General features: G+C 44.6%; 2 protein-coding genes across 35 annotated transcripts in view; one reads left to right on the forward strand and one right to left on the reverse strand.

Annotated features, from left to right (window-relative positions):
- The window catches only part of IQCG (IQ motif containing G), a 48834-nt gene extending 36052 nt beyond the window's left edge, over positions 1-12782 (forward strand). For 7 of the 8 annotated variants that reach the window (XM_008266735.4, XM_008266736.4, XM_051859214.2 and 4 more), the window contains 5 exons: positions 2360-2521; positions 3783-3857; positions 6242-6373; positions 8343-8444; positions 10733-12782. In XM_008266735.4, the coding sequence (XP_008264957.2) occupies positions 2360-2521; positions 3783-3857; positions 6242-6373; positions 8343-8444; positions 10733-10867 (606 nt within the window). In that variant the 3' untranslated portion in view covers positions 10868-12782. The remainder of the gene's footprint in view (positions 1-2359; positions 2522-3782; positions 3858-6241; positions 6374-8342; positions 8445-10732) is intronic. The other variant, XM_070072258.1, reaches the window with a different exon arrangement.
- Positions 1-20451, reverse strand: part of LRCH3 (leucine rich repeats and calponin homology domain containing 3) — a 152047-nt gene that overhangs the window by 13052 nt on the left and 118544 nt on the right. For 14 of the 27 annotated variants that reach the window (XM_070072253.1, XM_070072247.1, XM_070072254.1 and 11 more), the window contains one exon: positions 12023-14852. The exons of 1 other annotated variant lie outside the window; for it this stretch is intronic. In XM_070072253.1, the coding sequence (XP_069928354.1) occupies positions 14727-14852 (126 nt within the window). In that variant the 3' untranslated portion in view covers positions 12023-14726. Of the gene's footprint in view, positions 1-12022; positions 14853-15032; positions 17765-18670; positions 20161-20451 lie in introns of those variants that run through there. 12 more of the 27 variants (XM_008266748.4, XM_070072243.1, XM_008266743.4 and 9 more) reach the window with 3 other exon arrangements.

Below are 20451 nucleotides of genomic sequence, written 5' to 3' on the forward strand. Positions count from 1 at the left end.
ATACATTTCTTCAGTCCCAGGCATGGACTACAGCAGAGATCTACACAGCCCCAGTCCCTGCCCTCGTGGAGCTTGCAGGATGTGTAACTTTTTTTTTTTTTTCTCTCATCTACTTGAAAGGCAGAGAGAGCGAGACCTTCCATTGGCTGGTTCACTCCTCAGATGCCTGCAATAGCCAGGGCTGGGCCAAGCCAAAGCCAGAAGATCAGAACTCCACCCAGGTTCCCTACATCCGTGGTAGGGAATCAAACTCTTGAGCCATCATCTGTTGCCTCCCAGGCGCACGGCAGGCAGCTGATTGGAAGCAGTGCAGCCAGGACTCAATCATAGCCTGTTTCCAGGCAGGCTCCATTGCCAGATGGGTTTCAAAGCCATCCAATCACAGCCTGTTTCCAGGCAGGCTCCGTTGCCAGGTGGGTTTCAAAGCCATTCCTGAGTGACATTCACTTGGCAGCAGCCATCTTGGCATGGCCTTCTCATTCCACCACACACTCTCTCTCTCTTTCTCTGCCTTTCCTCTCTGTGTAACTCTGACTTTCAAATAAATTAAATAATAAATCTTAAAAAAAAAAAAAGAGTTAGAGAGAGAGAGAGAGATCTTCCATCCTCTGGTTCACTCCCAGTCCCCCACATTAGTTTAGGGTTCTAAGTACTTGGGTCATCTTCTGTTGCTTTCCCAGTTACATTAGCAGGGAGCAAGATCAGAAGTGGAGCAGCCAGGACTCGAATGACTGCCCATATGGGATGCTGGTGCTGTGTTGGCAGCTTAACTTGCTACATAACAGTGCAGCCCCAAGCTTTGCTCTTTTAAAAAGAGAATATTTATTTATTTGAGAGGCAGAGAGAGAGAAAGAGAGAAAGTAAGAAAGTAGTTCCCATCTTTAGTTTATTCCCCAAATGCTCCTAACAGGTAGCCAAGGCTGGGTTAGACTGGAGCCGGGAGCAAAGAACTCAATCCAGGTCTCCCATGTGAGCAGCAGGAACCCAATGACTTGAGCCATCAGCACTGTCTGCCAGAGTTTGCATCAGAGCTGGAGTCAGGAGCCAGAGCGAGGTCTGGAACCAAGGTATTCTATTATAGACGCAGGCATCTGATACAGACGCAGGCATCTGATACAGACGCAGGCGCCAGGACTGTGAGGCTGGATATCTGTCCTTAGCTTAGCTTTTACATTACAAATCAACAGGGAATGGGATCTATTTTTCTGCTATCACAGTCTGGGAAAGCTAGTCAAAAATCATGAATAGTATAAATGAAAATGAAACATAACAAATAGTTCTAAGAGGGTCCTTCGTAAGCATACCATTAGGATTGTCTGTATTTCCAACATAGATTTCCCATTACTAGCTCATTTTCATAAGTCAAAAGACCCGTTTTCCCACTCAAGCCCCACAAGGTATGTGAACCTGGGTAAGTCAGCTGAACTCTCTAGGTTTTACTTTCTATAAAATAGAAACACTAATATCTCCCCTGACTGGAATACCTCAGAGGTGATTATAGTTGTCCCTTGGTATCTGAGGGGAACTGATCCAGAACCTCCAAGGATACCAGAATCCTTGGATCCTCAAGTCCAAGACCCCCATAAAAAATGGCATATAGGGGCCTGCGTTGTAGAGTAGTGGGTAAAGCCACTGCCTGCAATGCCAATGTCGGCATCCCACATGGGCTCCGGTTCGTGTCCTGGCTGCTCCACTTCTGGTCCAGCTTCCTGCTAATGCACCTGGGAAAGCAGTGGAAGAGGGTCAAAGTACTTCAACCTCTGCAGCCATGTAGGAGACCCAGAGGAAGCTTCTGGCTCCTGGCTTTGGCCTTGCCCAGCCCTGGATGTTGTGGTCATCTGGAGAGTGAACCAGCAGATGGAGGGTCTCTCTCTCCCTCTCTCTCTCTAACTCTGCCTTTTAAATAAGTAAATAAATAAATAAAACTAAAAAAAAGAAAAAGATGCGGCTGGAGCTGTGGCATAGCAGGCTAGGCCTTTGCCTGCAGTGCCGGCATCCCATATGGGCACTGGTTTGTGTCCCGGCTGTTCCTCTTCTGATCCAGCTCTCTGCTATGGCCTGGGAAAGCAGTGGAAGACAGACCAAGTCCTGGGGCCCTGCACCCATTTAGGAGACCTGGAAGAAGCTCCTGGCTCCTATCTTTGGATCGGCTGAGCTCCGGCCATTGTGGCCATTTTAGGGAGTGGACCAGTGAATGGAAGACTTCTGTCTCCCTCTCTATGTCTGAAACTCTACCCTTCAAATAAATAAATTAAAAATTAAAAAAAAAAAGAAAAGAAGAACAAAGCTTAAGCCACTGACTGCGTTGAATAGAGGCAGACTGTATTTTTAATTGAGAAACCTCATCTTTCCCCTACAGAATCAGAATGAATATATTGCTCACCTCAAGGACCAATTGCAGGAGATGAAAGCCAAAACCAACCTAGAGAATTGCTATATGAAAAAAATTACTGAGCTGCAGATCGCTCAGACCCAGAAAAAGGGTAATAAGGCAGAGGAGCTCTTGCTGGAAGAGATTGAGGTGAGTCCTGCCTTTTGGAAGGAACCAGGTAGATGCATTTGAACCGCTGCTCCCGATGCTGCCGCAGCTACTGAAGGGGGGCAGGGGGAGTGAAAGCTGTGAGGAGAAAGAAAGGCCGGTCAGACTTCACTGCGGAGGAAGGTCGGATGGTTGCCAGGACAGGCAGGTAAGAAAAGGAGCCGGCATCATTAGAGGGTATCCTTTGTGGCCAGGAAGTCTCCCCTCTCTGAAACCCCTGCTTCCCTGGGAGCTCACTGCCCAGAGCTGGCCTCAGGCCCTAACACGGGCTGGTGTTGTGGCCTACTGACTTAAGCTACTACTTACGACACCGGCCCCATGTCAGAACGCCAGTTCAAGTCCTGGCTATTCCACTTGCAATCCAGCTTCCTGCTAATGTACCTGGGAAGGCAGAGGAAGATGGCTCAAGTCCCTGGGTCCCTGCTACCCACTTGGAAGGCCTGGATAGAGTTCCTGGCTCTTGGCTTTGGCCTGGCCCAGCTCAGGCTGTTGGCAGCTGATTGGGGAGTGGACCAGCTGATGGCAGCTTGTTCTCTGTCTCTTCCTCCATTGCTCTGCCTTTCCAGTGAATAAATAAATCTTTAACAAAACACACCTCACCTTTTTCTTCTTTTAAAAATATAATTAATTTTCATTTTACTTGAAAGGGTTAGAGACAGAGAGACAGGGTGATCTACTGGTTCACTCCCCACATGGCCACAACAGCCAGGGCTGGACCAGGCTGAGGCCAGGAGGCCAGAACTCCATCTGGGTCTCCCATCGGGGTGGCAGGGACCCACATACTTGAGTCATCATGGCTACCTCCTCCGGTACACATCAGCAGCAAGGCAGCATGGGAAGTGGGGTCAGGACGCAAACCCAAGCCCTGGGACGTGAGACACAGGTGTCTCAAGTGGCATCTTCGCTGCTGTTTCAGACGTCTGCCTCTGGAATATCCTTCTCTTGAGCCAAGAAACTGGTGCACTTGAAGCTGTGTTTTTCTCCTTAAACTGACACCTCTTCCCAGGTGACAGGTGCATGGGCCTGTGGTCTGGGGCCCTGGCACGTGTTTAGTGCAGAGGCAGCCGCATGGCTCGGCAGTGCTTGAACAAATGAGCAGAGTTGAACAGAACGAACTGTAGCTTGGGAGGATCCCCACTGCCCAGGTGGGCTGGTGCTGCACCCCAGCTGCACCTCTGACTCCCAGAATGCCCGGTTCCCAGCCCTGCCACACAGAACTGCTACTGGATTATTGTTCTTACAGAAACTACGGATGAAAATGGAAGAAGAGAACCGCACTCATAGGGAGATTGAAATGTTCCTTAAAAAAGAGCAGCAGGTGGGTTGCCCATGCTGTATTTTTTATCCCCTGTTTTCTTTTGTATCGTACTCATAATACCAAGGAGAGCAAAAATAATTGTTTTTAAAGGAAAATTGATCATAGTTCCACAAGCCTAATTGGATGAACTGTGACCCATGCTTTCTTTCAGAGTTACCCATCTGAATAGATGATGTAGCTGTAACTTGAGGACAGGGAAAATTTGTCTTCTGCTTTTATCATTTGGCTTAGATGGGAAGCTTCTCTTTTTAAAAAAAAAATTTTTTTTTTATTTATTTGAAAAGCAGAGTATCAGACTGAAAGAGAAAGATGGAGAGAAAGCAGGAGCGAGGGGGTGGGGAGGGAGGGAGGGAGATCTCACAGTGTGTAAGTCAACCCTCGTGATGCTGGCATCCTGTACCAGATCACCAGTTAGAGTCCCAGCTGTGCTGCGTCCGATCCTTCTCCTTGCTAATGTGCCTGGGAAGGCAGAGTGACAGAGAGGGAGAGACACAGATCCTCCATCCGCTGGTTCACTCCCCAAATGGCTGCAACAGCCAGGTGTGGGTCAGTCTGAAGCCAGGAGCCCGGAACGCCATCCTGGTTTCCCACTAAGGTGGCAGGGGCTGAAGCACTTGGGCCGTCTGTTGCTGCTTTCTCAGGTGCATTAGCAGGGAGCTGGATCAGAAACGGAGCAGCCAGAGCTCAAACCCATGCCCTGACACGGGGTGCCAGTGTTGCAGGTGATGGCTTAGCCCACTGTGCCGAAACACCAGCCCCTATAATATCTTCTTAATAAGGTATCTCTTTTATCCATATAAATTATCTTTTTGTCTCATTTAATTATTTTGATTCAAATAGTGTTTTGTCAGATATTAAATTGCCAAACCTGCTTTTGCTGTGGTTGTTTTAGTTGGAGTTTTTACGGTTTATAGTGGGATTTTTTAAAAAAAGAAAGGGCCGGCGCCACGGGTCACTAGGCTAATCCTCCACCTTGTGGTGACGGCACACCGGGTTCTAGTCCCGGTCGGGGCGCCGGATTCTGTCCCGGTTGCCCCTCTTCCAGGCCAGCTCTCTGCTGTGGCCAGGGAGTGCAGTGGAGGATGGCCCAAGTGCTTGGATCCTGCACCCCATGGGAGACCAGGATAAGTACCTGGCTCCTGCCATCGGATCAGCGTGGTGCGCCCGCCGCAGCGCACAGGCCACGCCGGCCATTGGAGGGTGAACCAATGGCAAAGGAAGACCTTTCTCTCTGTCTCTCTCTCTCACTGTCCACTCTGCCTGTCAAATAAATAAATAAATAAATAAAAGAAAAAAGGAGGCATTTTTGATAGTTGGCGCAGTGGATTGAGTATTTTTCCCTGAAATCCACATGGAGGGATCCTAACTACTACACTGGTAGTGTAAGACGTGACGAGTCAGGCATGAGGCCTGCATGACTCAGTTTAGAACCCTTGTCAGAGAACCCAGAGAGACCCCTGCTCATCCTGCCAGAGGCAGCGGCCCAGGAAGCAGGCCCTCATCAGACGTGGAGTCTGCCAGCGCCAGATCCAGCCCCTCCTGCCTCCAGAACTGTGAGAACGCATTTCTGTCGCTCATTAGCCACCAGTCTATGGTATTCGCCTACAGCAGCCTGCACTGACTAGAACAGTTTACTTTCACTGGGATTTTTCATTTGCTTGTACTTCCCTTCCATCCTTTATTTATGTATTTATTATTTGAGAAGGCAGAGTTACAGAGAAAGAGGGATAGACAGACATCTCTCATTTGCTGGTTCACTTCCCAAATGGCTGCAACAGCTGGGGCTGGGCCAGGCTGAGGCCAGGAGCCTGGAACTCCACCCAGGTCTCCCACCTGGGAGGCTGGGGCGCAGGCACTTGGGCCATCAGCGGCTGCCTTTCCAGGCACATTAGCAGGGAGCTGGATCAGAAGTGAGTGGAGCGACTGGGACTTGAACCAGTGCTCTGGTATGGGATGCCAGTGCTGCAAGCAGTAGTTTCACCCACTGTGCCATGCTGGCACCTCGATGCCATTCCTTATCTTTCAGTTTTCTGCCTACCTTTCTCAACTTTCCTTATCCGGACACCTGCAAGGGCCTCCTCCCCCTTTTTTTAAATTGGGTACCATGCACAAGGAAGTGGATATTGTATATAGACTGAATATTTGTGTATATACACCCCTGGAATCGCCACCCAGAGAGAAAGAGATCATTCCCAGTGTCCCAGAGGCCTCCCCGCCGTGCCATTCCCAGTCCATAACCCAGGGTCCCTGCAGACAGTAATCACTGTCTGACTTCTACACTATAAGGGATTTTGCTTGTTCTTGAAACTTATATAAGTGGGATCATACAGTACATGCTGTTTTATGCCTGTTGAAAGCCATGTTTTCATGTTCTTTTCAAACAGAAACTTGAAGAGAAGCTGGAGTTCTGGATGGAGAAGTTTGATAAGGACACAGAGATGAAACAGAATGAGCTAAATGCTCTCAAGGCTGCGAAGGCCAGCGACTTAGCACACCTACAAGACCTTGCAAAGCTGGTAAGGAAGCAGTAGGGTGCCCACTGCCAAGCTACAGGAGCTGGGTCATGCTGTTTTTAGTCCAAAGTGAAGGTGTGCCTGTAAACCAGCGGAATTCTCTTTAGATGATGATGACGACGACAACAGGGACAATAGCAGCAGCTAACCCTTACGTAATACCTACTCTGTCCCAGGCACTCTGCCACTATTTTGCATGTATAACTTATCTAGCCCTTAACAACTCCTTGAGATGGACACTCTAGTGTCGTTATTCCTACTTTGTGGTCTCTGAAGACAACTTGTAAGTGATGTCTGAAGAGCTGCTGATAATGGTTTCTTCATTGAGTAAATGTAGGACTCCCACATCTTTTATAAAAACAGCTGATACTTATCTTTAAAAGCTTTAACTTCAAAAAGTTTTATGTAAAAATCCAATTAAAAGATAAACATGGGGCAGGCACTTGGTATAGTAGCTGATGCTGCTCAGGATACCCATATCAGAGTGCCTGGGTGTAGTCCTGGCTCCATCCCTGACTCCAGCTTCCTGCTAATGTGCACCCTGGGAGGCAGCGGTGATGACTTCAGTAGTTGAGTCCCTGCCACCCACATGGAGGATCCAGATCAGGTTCCTGGCTTCTGGCTTTAGCCTGGCCCAGCCCCAGCTGTTGCAAACATTTGGAGAGTGAAATGAGAGATTTCTTTCTCTGTCTACCTCTCAAATAATTAAAAAAAAAAAAAGATAAATGTGCATTTCCCTCAAACTTTTTGAAGTAGTCTCATATGAAAATTCTGTTAAAAAATAATCACATTATAATTATGCATTTATTTGAAAGGCAGAGATAGAGAGAGGGAGAGACAGAGATCTTCCATCTGCTGGTTCACTTATCAATTGGCTGCAATGGCTACGGCTGGACCAGGTTGAAACCATGAGCCTGGAACTCCATCTGGGTCTCCCCTGTGAGTTGCAGGGGACCAAGTACTTATGCCATCTTCTGCTGCCTTCCTAGGCACAATAGCAGAGAGCTGGATCAGGAAGTTGAGCAACTGGGACTTAACTGGTGCCCATATGGGATGCTGGCATCTCAAGCAGAGGCTTAATCTGTTGCTGCACAATGCCGGCCCAACATCACATTATTTTGAGGTTGTTAATATATACATTATCATTTAAAAATTTTAAAGTAAAATCTTAAAATTTTATTTATTTGAAAGGGGGAGGGAGAGAGAGGAAAATAAAGTTACATGACCTTCCATCTGCTGGATCATTCCCCAAATGCCCTCCACAGCCAGGCCAAAGCCAGGAGCCTAGAACTCAATCCAGATCTCCCATGTAGGTGGTAGGGACCTAAGTACTTGAGCCATCACTTGCTGCCACCAGCAACGCTGAAACTGGCAGTGGAGCCAGGACTCAAACGCAGGCACTCTGGTTCAGCATGTGATGTACTACAGAGTGGCGTCTTCACCGCTGTTCCAGATAGCCACCCCTATTCTTTCATTTTTATGAAAATTTACAACTTGTTTGAATTAATTGAGCTGAAAAAATCTGGGGGGCAACTATAGTTATCATGTGAACATTTGCAATTCAGGAATCCACTAAGTTTTTTTTTCTTTATACTTAAAAAACTTATTTGAAAAGCAAAGAGACAGATATCTTCCATCTGCTGGTTCACTACCCAGATACCTGCAAGTTAGGAATGGGCCAGGCTGAGGCCTGGAGCTGGGAACTCAAATCTGGGTCTCCGTGGGTGGCAGGGACCCAGTTACTTGAACCACCACCTGCTGCCTCCCAGGGTGTGCACTAGGAAACTGGGACCTAAACCCTGGCACTCCAGGATAGGAAACAGGTATCCCAAGTGGCATTTTGACTTCTATGGCAAACACTCACCCCTAATTTATCTTTATATTTAAAATACTTTCTGTTACCTATCTTAAATTGAAAGTATAGATCTGGTTGGGCGATTGTTTAACACATAACTAATGTCTGTTTTTGCAGATAAGGGAGTATGAACAGGTCATCATCGAGGATCGTATAGAAAAGGAGAAGACGAGGAAGAAGATAGAACAGGATGACCTGGAATTAAGGAGCATCATAAAGGTAGGAAACAAGCCTCGGCCTCTCAGGGTCCCTCAGGGCCACTGATGGCCTCAGGTGCGGAACACAAAGCTTTTCTCATACCAAACTCTCAGCCGCTTACCGCAGAATGGGAGGGCCCTGAGGAAGTGTGGCTGTTGGTTAGTGCTGGAGTCTTCCAGCACTGATTAGAAAAAGGTGGTTAGCAGCAGAAGCAACACCCGGGTCCACAGGTGGAATATGATTTCTTTCTTTTTTTTTTTTTTAAGATTTATTTTATTTATTTGAAAGACAGAGTTACAGAGAGAGGTAGACAGAGAGAGAGGTCTTCCATCCGCTGGTTTACTCCCCAGATGGCTGCAACGGCCGGAGCTGCGCCAATCCGAAGCCAGGAGCCAGGAGCTTCTTCTGGGTCTCCCGTGTGGGTACAGGGGCCCAAGGACTTGGGCCATCTTCTACTGCTTTCCCAGGCCATAGCAGAGAGCTGGATCAGAAAAGGAGCAGCTGGTCTCAAACTGGAGCCCATATGGATGCCAGTGCTTCAGAACAGGGCTTTAACCCGCTGCGCCACAGTGCCAGCCCCGGAATGCGATTTCTAACCAAACCAGCTCTTGCCAGAATGATTCCTTTGAATGTACTGCTCCCTAAAGTCTTGTCTGCAAATCAGACTGCTGGGTTCTGATAGAAGCGGGTTAGGGATTAAAGACCCTAGTTAGTTATGTGTGAGCTTGTGTATATTAGTAACTGTGGCAGCTCACAGTTCCTGGGAAATACTTTCAGGCAAAAATGGTGATGCAGAAGTCCTGTGAGCTGGACTGACATGCTGTCCTCAGACTGCCCTTCTCCCCGCAGGAGGGCCATCTGCTGAGCCCTGGTGGGCAAGCAGCTTTCAAGTACACCTGGGACCAGGCACGCAGACCCAACCCGAGCTTTCTTTGAGCCAGGTCTATATAGTTAGCACGTATTTATCAAGCTTCTATGGAGTTTTCCATCCATCAGGATTCTTCTATTTAGAGCAAAAATGTAAAGAAGCTGAAGGCCACTTATATTTCTCTTCACTGGTGGATCTGCTTCCCAGTCACTAGGACTTAATTTGATTTTTTTTTTTTTAAGATTTATTTATTTGAAAGTCAGAGTTACACAGAGAGAGGAGAGGCAGAGAGAGAGGTCTTCCATCTGATGGTTCACTCCCCAATTGGCTGCAATGGCCGGAGCTGTGCTGATCCGAAGCCAGGAGCCAGGAGCTTCTTTTGGGTCTCCCACGCGGGTCCAGGGGCCCACGGACTTCGGCCATCTTCCACTGCTGTCCCAGGCCATAGCAGAGAGCTGGATGGGAAGTGGAGCAGCCGGGTCCTGAACCAGCACCAATATGGGATGCCGGCACTTCAGGCCAGGATGTTAAACCTCTGTGCCACAGCACTGGCCCCACTTAATTTGATTTTAAAGTGGACTACAGTGTATTCAGAACAGTTACATCTAACAGAGGTATTCAAGGGAGCTCCCTAGAGCTTTTTTTTTTTATTTTTTTATTTATTTTTTTGATAGGCAGAGTGGACAGTGAGAGAGAGGTCTTCCTTTTCCGTTGGTTCACCCTCCAATGGCCGCTGGGGCTGGCGCGCTGCAGCCGGCACACTGCACTGATTGAAGCCAGGAGCCAGGTGCTTCTCCTAGTCTCCCATGCGGGTGCAGAGCCCAAGCACTTGGGCCATCCTCCACTGCACTCCCAGGCCACAGCAGAGAGCTGGCCTGGAACAGGGGCAACCGGGACAGAATCCGGCGCCTCGACTGGGACTAGAACCTGGTGTGCTGGCGCTGCAGGTGGAGGATTAGCCTGTTGAGCCACAGCACCGGCCTCCCTAGATCCTTTTTGAGAGTAAGAGGCAAATGGGTCCTTTACTCAGTTACTACAGATAGGAGATGTACCAGGAAGCCCAAGGTCATCTGGGCTCATCTGCACATTTTTGATTGAGTGCTTGCTTTTCCCCCTGCCCAAGCACCAAACACTGTTGGTTATGGGGCACCTGGGTGTCCATTAAAGGAAGCAGCCGTACAAGGAAGTCAGGTATCTAAGTGGGAAGGACTATTTGGCAAAACAGATTCCTTCCTGTATCCTTAGTCCTCAAGAACTTAACTCAAGTCCATGGCTTTAGCTCTGGGTCCTGTGCAGCAGGGAAGCATTGCCATGGTGACTGGGTACCTAGCCACTTCCATGTCCTAGGCAGAGACCATTCTCTGACACAGGTTACCTGGTTCAAAAACCCCCTTAGGTGGAAGGCCCACCAGAGGTGGTACTCACACGTCCTGTCTTTCAGCTTCAGGCCTGGTGGCGCGGCACTGTGATACGGAAGGAAATTGGTGGCTTCAAACTGCCCAAAAAGGAGAAAGATGATAGCAAAGAATCAAAAGGCAAAGGCAAAGACAAGGACAAGAGGAGAGGCAAGAAGTGACTGAGCCATTTCTGTCCTTTCTCCTGGTGTTCCAGAGATGGGAAGGGGTGCTTGGAGGGAGAATGATCTCTTTGCACCACAGGTAACTAATCCAAGGTTAACTTGGACTCGGCAAGGGAAGGCTGGTGGTTTCTTTTTGCCTGTTGCATTAGTTTTCAAACCCTGAATCAGGAGTGTACTGTTGACTTCAGGTGTCCTTATATTCTGAATGCTGCCGGCAAGTATATCCAGTAGCCTTATGAAGGTTCTTCCTGCCTTTTCACAAAAAAAAAAAAAAAAAAAAAAAAAAAAAAAAAAAAACCAAAACAAACAAAAAAACAAAAACAGTTCATAGGCTTTGTCATAGTGATACACTAACACACACTTGGGTAATTCCTACAATGTCTCATTCTGACTTTATCCAAAGTGTATACAGGGAAACAACTCTTATGAACAAAACTGAGGTGTTCAGTAGGAATTACAAGATAACGTTTTTAAAGTGTCTCACAAAGTATACACATAGTAAAGTAGTAGTAAACATTGGTTTTTGCTTGCCTTAGATTTATTACCATTTTAGTGTTTTTACTGGGGGGCAGGTGGCATAGAATACATATCCTATTATAGGCTGCTTATGTGAATTTCCTGGGAAATAGGTGAGGATAAAAATTAGGAATTCAAGATAGAAATGAGATGTTAGGACATAAATATGGCCTACAAATAGTAAAGATGGCAACACTTCTCTTGAAGGCTAGTTTGGAGATAGTTTGCACAAGTGAGACGTTAGGGTCTCTCTCTGCTCCGCTTACTCAACAATTCCCACCTAAGGGGCATGAAGGCTAATAATTAAGGTATGTGAAAAGAAGCACCTGTGCCTGGCTGACTGTTCGAGCCCATAAGGCCATTCTTGCTCTCATGAATCCAAATAGAATGTCTTGGGATGCTAAAGCTGTCCTGGTGGCATAACTGGGTATTTCTGGGAGAAAAGTTACCCTTAATGTGTCATCTGTGTTTCATGAACTCCAAATGCGGAGTAGTCTGGATATCTGCTCCCTTAATAAAGTACATTTTGATTTCAAAGGCCTGTTTCACAGACCAGTTCCTTCAGGGAATTCACTACCCCTCCAGAATTCATCTTAGCTGCAGTAACCATACTTGATGTATGAATACGTTCAAACATTTATTTACATGCTACTTAAGTGTTGGCTTTTATTTTAATGTCAATGTGTAAGGCAGCATACAGTCAATTTAAAATAACATATATGATACTGACATATTTATACTTAGAACATATTATGCAATGTATTTACAGACATACAAATATAGGACAGTTTTACAAAACTTGCTAATTACACGTTTTTAACATATCCAGACATAAGATGAAATCCTGCTGTAAACCATCTCACTGTAATGTGTACATAAAAAGACTTCTGAATATCCATGGGTTCCTTCACTTCTATAACCATTTAAGAGCTTAGTTTATATGAATTCAGCCGTGTCAGCACAGTCACACATCGTTAGTCACCGCTGAGCTGTGGAAAGTAGGAGCGGTCAGACTCCTGGGTTAGGTTTCAGAAGCTGACAGGGAGCATGACAGCTGCTTGGCCTCTCTGCTCTGTTCCAGCCAAGCACAAAGGCCCCTCTTCCCAGGAGCTGTTTCCAGACGTGGGCATTGGGAGAGAGGGTTGGTGTGCAGGGTTCTCAGAGATGCGCCAGGAAGCTGGGGAACTGCTGCCAGCATCTCTGTAGGTGGCAGGCCCCTCTGGGTGGGCACTCAGCCTTTTCGGGGTCAGGGCTGGCAAGGTCAAGGTCACTGCTGCAGGTCAGGGGCACTGTGACAAGGACATCTTCATCTTTCATTGGAGCCCAGCAAGACTAAATGTTAAACTGAGTTGTTCTTTCCAGTTAAAAAAAAAAAAAAAAAAAAAAAAAAAAAGAACTACACACAAAACACTGAATACAAAATGTCTTAAAAAAAAAAACAAAAATGATTTTTGTTTCCTGAAACAAACTCAATATATTTGCTACTTTTCATTACCAAAACTCTACACAAATGTTTCCAACAGTTCAAATGCAAATGTGAATTAGTTCAATAAAAATAATATTAAGGTTTCATGTTATGTGCAAAATTTGAAATCAACTTAAATTTCCACTTATTCCAATGGAAACATTTGTTGCCAATGCTGCATTATGTAATGTCTTCTGGAATTATTCCTTGCATAATGTTAAAAACAGGCCAGTCCTTTGTAGACTTTCATTTCTGGTGGTGCTCTGTAATTTGGAGATTGTACTGAGGTTTAATGTTGACTAGAAGGAAAAACACCTACAGTTTAAAACTACTAAGGCTTAAATTCTAAGCAAGTTCCAAGGCTGGTGGGTCTTTCTGCCATTTAAAATATAATGGGTCTGGCTCTCAGCACTCATAAGATATATTGCTTTTGTTCTGTGAGGACCTGTGGGACTGGGCTTTGCGCTTAGATATTTTATGTTTAATTTCAAGACTGAGAAAAGTGGTGATGTGCTAATGAACATATTTCTCTGCAGGAACAAGGAGAAAATGTTATTATCTAAAGCTACTTTTAGGTGCTGCACTTACATTTTAAAAAGATGGATAACATTACGATCAAATGCATGCATTGATAAAATCCAAAAGTTAACAACCACAGAAAAGACCTAGATAACTAGGATCTTGACAACTGAAGAGGTTTAAAATACAGGGGAAGATTATCCCCGGTGGTTTCAACTTGAACAAAAGCTCCTGGTTTGTTCTGTGAGCCCGTGGGTCCTTCTCCTCCACCCACAATTGAGTGCGGAAGGCAGGAGTGGTGGAGCTAGACAGAAAGAAGGAAGGGGTTTTCTAAGATGCCATTAAGTGCTCTCAGTTACTGGAAAGAAAGGTAAGAAAACTGACTTTTCTTTTATTCCTTTTTGCTGTTTTCATGGTCTTCCATGAGCGTGTGCACTGGAACTAGCAGTGTACTGCAGCACCAGGAATGCGTCTGCAGGTGCAGGCGTCCTGGGAGCAGCAAGGCGGGGCCGGGAGTGAGGGGGCTCAAATGAGGCAGCACAGCGCATGTTCCTGTGAAGGATCTGGATTCCGGGTGCAGCGTGCTTGTTCGTGTTTTGAGAATAGCAGGCGGATACACTGAATCCTATCCTCTACAGAAAGGAGGACATGGTGGTGGACTGGAATGGACAGGAGGTCTAGAACAGTGGCCTTAAATACAACTGTCTCGCTTTCACTGCTTTTGCTACGCAAAATACAGGGCTTCTATGTTATTTTTGTTTTGCCTTTGACAGAATGGTCCAAGTTGTCATTATTGATTTTAAATGTCGCTGAAAACTACAATGAAGAGATTATCCCCCACACCTCCATCAAACCACCTGACTTGGAATAGTGGTCTCCGCTGCAGGAAAACCAGTTAGAATGTTTGCTGAGAATGCAGAGTCCCAGGTCCCACCCAGGCTTACTGAGAGTCTGTATTTGCACTCCAGGAGAACCTAATGAACAACCACATTTACACACCAGTAGACTCCAGGTGTCCTGGGCCCATGGAGAGACAGTACAATGTCTGTGCTCTCGGCAGAGGCAGACACCCTCTGAGCAGACTCTGCCTGCTCCTTGGGAAAGCACGGCCACGCTAGGTTTCTGGGCCCGGTTCTCAGTAATGAGCGAAGTTTCACTGGAGAAAACCAAATGTTCTTCCTAAAAATATTCAATGGAAATGGATATAACCTCCCCTAAAATGGAGAAATGAAGTAAAATATTCCTGTTAGGAATCACGGAGACAGTCCCTCCTAAGAACACATGATAGCTTTGCTTAAGCAGACGGCTGGCAGCAGCGACCGCAGTCCTGTTCCAATGCCCAGGGTCCTGGTATCCTTAGACAGCAGACAACTGGGGCTGCTGTTGCTTGGGGGGGGCAAGTTCCAGGAGAGCCTGGACCGTCACGGCAACCTGGCTCAGACCTTTCTCTTCTAAAATGTGGAGAGGCAAACATAATTGCTCCTGGAATGGGACAACATAACATAAAAACAAACAAAAGAGAAAATAAAATGAACAACACAGAACTGAAAGGAAAAAATAAACGCTGCTTCTCCCCTTCATAATCATTGACTGAACGATGACCAGCCAGTACCTGGAGGTGGACCCGACCCCTATTGGTAGGAGTTAGACAAAAACCATGTCTGACACTCAACTGTCACTTTATTAATACAACCGAAAGTGCATACAGATGGCTGTGAAAACTGACAAGTACCACACATACACTTACACGCCATACTGTGGAGTAAAAGCAACATCCTTTATCTCTGATAAATGATTTAAGACCAGTGCAGATTGAAAATAAGCAGGTGAAACAGAAAACCGGTCCCCAGTTCCCAGATGGCTCAAGTCTGAGAGAGAGGACATTTCAAGCACAGCACTTTGGAAGACACGCCACAGGACAGCAAGCTGCTTTGGCGCCAGCGCTTAGACTGCGTGGAAGGGGTGTCAGCTACCTGTGTTCTCATCCTGCTTCAGAGAGCCAGGCCGCTCAGACCAGGCGGGATCCCAGAGGAAGCTGAGTGGCTCCCAGGCTTAGCTCTACTTGACAGACTTTCTCTTTATTTGGAGAACTCATGGAAGGAATATTCTAAATTAGTTAAAAATTTGAATTATAAAATTAAACTGAATCTGGCAGAGTACATTATTTCATATCCTGGTATTTAATGGACTCAACCATGCTGGAGGACATTTTGTGAGCTTAGTCAGAGATATCTTAGCAACATGTGAAAAATGTTTACATGTTTGCTTAAGGAAGTTAAATACATTTATTTTGTTTGCCTCAGTAGTATGTTTGAACTCCTTCTTGTAAAAGAAAAAGGAATATCTGAAGAGTCACACTTACCATTGGCCTTTCTGTTAAGACTACATATTTAAAAACAGATTGTTGCCACAAAGAACAGAGAGTGGAATTCTGGCTTCATTAAAAAACGAGATGATACTGATTTATTAAAGAATATATCTGCATTTTCCCCTGCTTTTCACTGGCACACACTGTGTTACTAGAAAGTTTTATAAAACCAGTTGCAATAAAAAATTTAACAAGTACTTATTTTTGAGGCAGCAATTGGTACTTGTGCTTCTTCATTACTTTCTACTTAATACTTCATTTGATATAACAAGGTAATTGCAGTCTTTTTACCTGCACTTTGAGTACAACTGCCAAGTGTAGGTCAGCTATATACTTCAAGTGATTCTGCATGGTGTTTTGTTCTTGGAAGAGATCTGTTTTCTCCAAGGCCAGCTCCCTGATCTCTTCTCAACAACGCCCATGGCCCAGTGGGTTCCACATTCGTTACGGGTGTATGCTTTCTAGATGTAAAGCTGTGGCTTAGAGGGAACGCAATGTGTTTGCAAGAGAATGCAGTTAGTCCCCATCTAACTCACACCGGGGCCTGCGTTTTAAACAGGTGTTCTGTTTTGGTTTTTAAGGAACAAAACTCTGAGAATGATCACTGCCTCAGAGACACCTTAGAAATGAAATAGATGAAAACCCCCAGAGTCTGGAAGGCACTACTACTGAACAAAACTAGTTTTCATCACAGTGTTGAATCAATCAGACTCAGGCTGAATTTACAACCACATGTTATGTTCTCTGCAGTCTCCCTTCACGCCTGCGTTCAGTTATCCAAAATGTTCAGAAACACTATTTGTGAAAACTAGAATGTGAATGCAATGATAAAGTAGTTTCAAGCACTTAAGGTCCAGCAACTAATATCCTGAGCATTCTGAAAAAGACACAGTATTCATTGGCTTCGGTATGCTTCAGAGATCGGCCCAGTACTTTACCTGTTACTGTTGAGCTATAATCTCAACAGCCTACAAAATACAAGTTCACCTATTAAGATGGTTCAAATACATTAATAATTACAGTAAGTTCAAATTTTAAATTCTAAATAGGATTCTGGATGCGAATCTAAGTTAAGGATAACAAAGAGTGAATCTGGACAGGTACCTACCCGTGACAGGTCAGCTCCAGATCACATGCTTGGTGTGTACTATTTTAAATGTACATACTGGGCTCGGAATAGCAACCAAGGGAACCTATGATCTTGACAATGAACATTCTGACCAAATTAACATTAGTAAGATTAAGTGGCCGATGCCTTCCCAATGTCCACAGAACAAATGCTTACATGGATCTGTGCCTACCAATGAAAGGAGAGGTTCAGGATTTCAGGGCAAGGGCACAGCTCAATGTAAAGATCTAAGTGGTCAGGGGACCCTCCTTACCCCCAAAACCAGGAAATGCAAAACTGTTTTCCTTATGAGCAACTGTTCAAAAAGTGCAGCCTCTCACAATTTCAACACCTAAGTTGTGTGAAGGCAAGGAAAAATGGTCAGATGGGCATTTTACTGTGTCATCTGGAAATCAAGTTTTACATGTCATATTTCAAGAAATGACTCACCATCAGATTAGTAGGCCAGGGGAATGGACAAATGACCAGGAGAAAAAATGCTGGTCTGTTCTTTGTTAGCCATCATAATTGCTTACTGCTGCGATGGGCTGCTCATGTGGACATACGAGGAGAGGATTTATCTACTTCACTTGTTAGCCCTTTGATGGGTTAGGAAATAAAGAAGTCGACACATTTGTAAATGATTCTGAGTGAAAAACAACCCTCCTTCTCAAGCACAGGAAAGAGGTGGAAAATCAGTGGAATGCAATCTTGCAGCTAGCGGGGGAAGACCCAGTAATAAAGCATACAGAGAGTTAGCATTAAAGTACAATAAAACGCCACAAAACCCAGAAGTTGGATAGACAGACAGACAAAACTGGATTCTTCTGAATGTGCCCCAAGAGAAAGTAGTGTTTCAACAGTTCTTTTAACGCGGAGGTTTAGCTGAAGGATGTCGGAAGGGGAACAAAGATTGTCCTGTCCAAAGTGTGAGCAGGAAAGGAAAACAGAAAAACAAAGTCAGTGGATCAGAAATGCAGCTTTGAGTATAGAATTCAATATGACCATCTCAATCACAGCCAGATACACATCCTACTACATTTTTACTATGATGACTGACAATAAAATGCTGAAAAGCAAAATTACAAAGAACCTTCTATTTGCTTAGTTGGATTTACTCCTAAATAGCAGAATAACACTTGCCCGTCAGTGAGCAGTACGAACTTTTAGGACAGAGCTAACATGATGGGATTTTGGCTTAGGGTTGACTGAGGCCTGAGAGTGTTGAGGTCTCCGAGGCAACTTCTTTCTCCATTCATTCTTCCTTAGTAGTGAAAAAAGAATGGATCAGAAAGCAAGGACAAAAATGGGGTATGCTGAGGAGAGGCAAGTTTTCTGAGAAAATCAGAGAAATCAAGAAAGCTAACAGAATGAGGAAATAATAATAGGGAAATTTACTACCCAGAAGCCAAATATGCTGAATGATCAGGTCACCTCCTAGTGGTCATCCCAACCTTCCATTTTGCAGTTTAAGGAATTACATAAATTAATAAATATATTACTGGATTAAGCAAATAAAGAAAAAAATTATTGGGCTTGATGACAAGAAAATATTCTTTAACATATGATACATAAGAACTCTAGGGTATAGTATGGATTCAGATACACATTTTTGTAACCTATTACAGCTGTTTTGGATATACCATGTTTAATAAAGGCATAATAATAAAAGTGATGATCTATATGCCCAACCTCTTCAGAGCTTTTAAAGTCACCTTATTCTTTAGTGTTTCACACATAATTTAACTTGCTTAATGATTTAAAAGTTATAAAAAAGGAAATTATCTGCTTTTGTACATGTTATCTGCACACAGAATCTGGCTGTTATTAATTTTTCTGTTTTACATTTTCAAAAGAGATCATTATTATACCCCTGGGTTTATTTTCATGGCAAACAGAGCAAGTGGGAATGTTCAGGTCGAGGGCGGAGTGCCCGGAGGGAGGGGGAACAGAAGAGGAGAAGGAAGCACTTCTTTCCTCCTGGGCACACAGACTCAGGAATGCCAGCTTGAGCCCGAGTGGGTAAATTTATTCATTTTCCTTCCCTTTGTCTAGAAAAGTGACTAATTTTTCAGCAGAAGTAGGCACATGATAGGAACCCTTGGAATGGTGGTGGTGGTGGTGGCAGGGACTTGTGTAGAAGGCAGGCGAGGTGGCCTATGTAGAATGCCTATTTCCTCTTTTTGGTACAGGAGGGGGAGAGGAAGGAAATATGTGTAACCACTTTGGAAAAAGACCTAGTCTTTTAAGATTTTGGTTTTTTTCTATCTCTGTACCTGCCTTTGATAACATAGCTCTGGTAGGACAGGAAAGGCCAGTGTGTAATACTAACAGCGGCCACTTGGCAAAGGCTGACTTAAATTTAAATGCATGTTTTCAGGCACACTCTTCTTGTATTTTGCCGTTGATGGCAGGACTATTCTGAAAGAATTCTAGTGGCTTTAGATCTAAGACCGGATGATTCTGGAAAGCCCAGGGGGCAGATGTAACGGCTGTAAAAACTGTCAGCAGTACTCCGGAAAGGTTTTGGTGTAGGCTAAGTCAGCATGTCCTGCTTGTGGAGCTCTTTTCAGAACTCTACTCTCTACATGGGCAGTGCCTCTGTTTGATCACTCTCATCTTTTCTCTGGCTCCCATTCTCTGTACCAATCCATGCCCCATTCTTTTGTTCAAGACGTTGTGGTGGAGAGCTCGAGCAGAGACTGGGATGTCTGTGTAAGTGGCAACATCCTCAGGACGCAGTAATGTGCACATGCAGATATTAGAACCACTTGTTAGTAATGCACAATCTGCATGCCGTTTCTTTAGAAATCATATTAAATTTCCTCTTAGTATGTTTAAAATGGTTTGTTATAAAAGAGATGAACCCTAATAAAACTATGAAAGAAAAAAGAACAATTCGCTTTGAATTTGTCCACAGCAATAAAAAAGCTCTTTGCTAACCACTACTTTATGTACATTTCAGTTATTTTATAACTCAGGTTAAAACAAGAAAAAACAACAAAGAAAAAAATGAGAACTAAGAATGACAATCTAGTTAGACAAGAAGATCAAACACTCAAGGGAACCCCAGCTGGTTAATGCGGATGCTCTATAGAGCTGGGCTCTCACGTGAAAGAACTCAAAGAGCCGCTGTGGCCTTCTCAGCTCCTGCTCAGAGAGGTATGGTGAGCTGAGTAAAGAGAGTCACGTAGCTTTTGCGATACATTAATGAAGGCTGGACTTTGAAATCGTGGAATTGCTGGTAAGCCCAGAAGTCCATCCTGAATTTTTGACAACTAACCAAGATGACAGAAGACAGTCATGTCTTTCTCCTTGCAAGATGGACAAAATAAAACATATTAATATGAATTGTAATGATTGTGGTTAATGGAAAAATAATTACGTAGCACCAAGTTTATTTGTTTAAATTGGTCTTTATAGCACATTATTAAATATAATATTCCTTAAGAGTATCAATTTAATAATTGTTTTTCAAATGGATATTTGAATAAGAAGTATATCAAGTTCACTTCCATTAATTGTACCTATAGATTAACTGTTTGTACTATTCAGAGGCAACAGATTGCCATTGCAGGACAGTACTTAGAAATGGCCTCTTGTAT

This window comes from Oryctolagus cuniculus, chromosome 4 (genome assembly GCF_964237555.1).
Source record: "Oryctolagus cuniculus chromosome 4, mOryCun1.1, whole genome shotgun sequence".
Lineage (NCBI taxonomy): Eukaryota > Metazoa > Chordata > Mammalia > Lagomorpha > Leporidae > Oryctolagus > Oryctolagus cuniculus.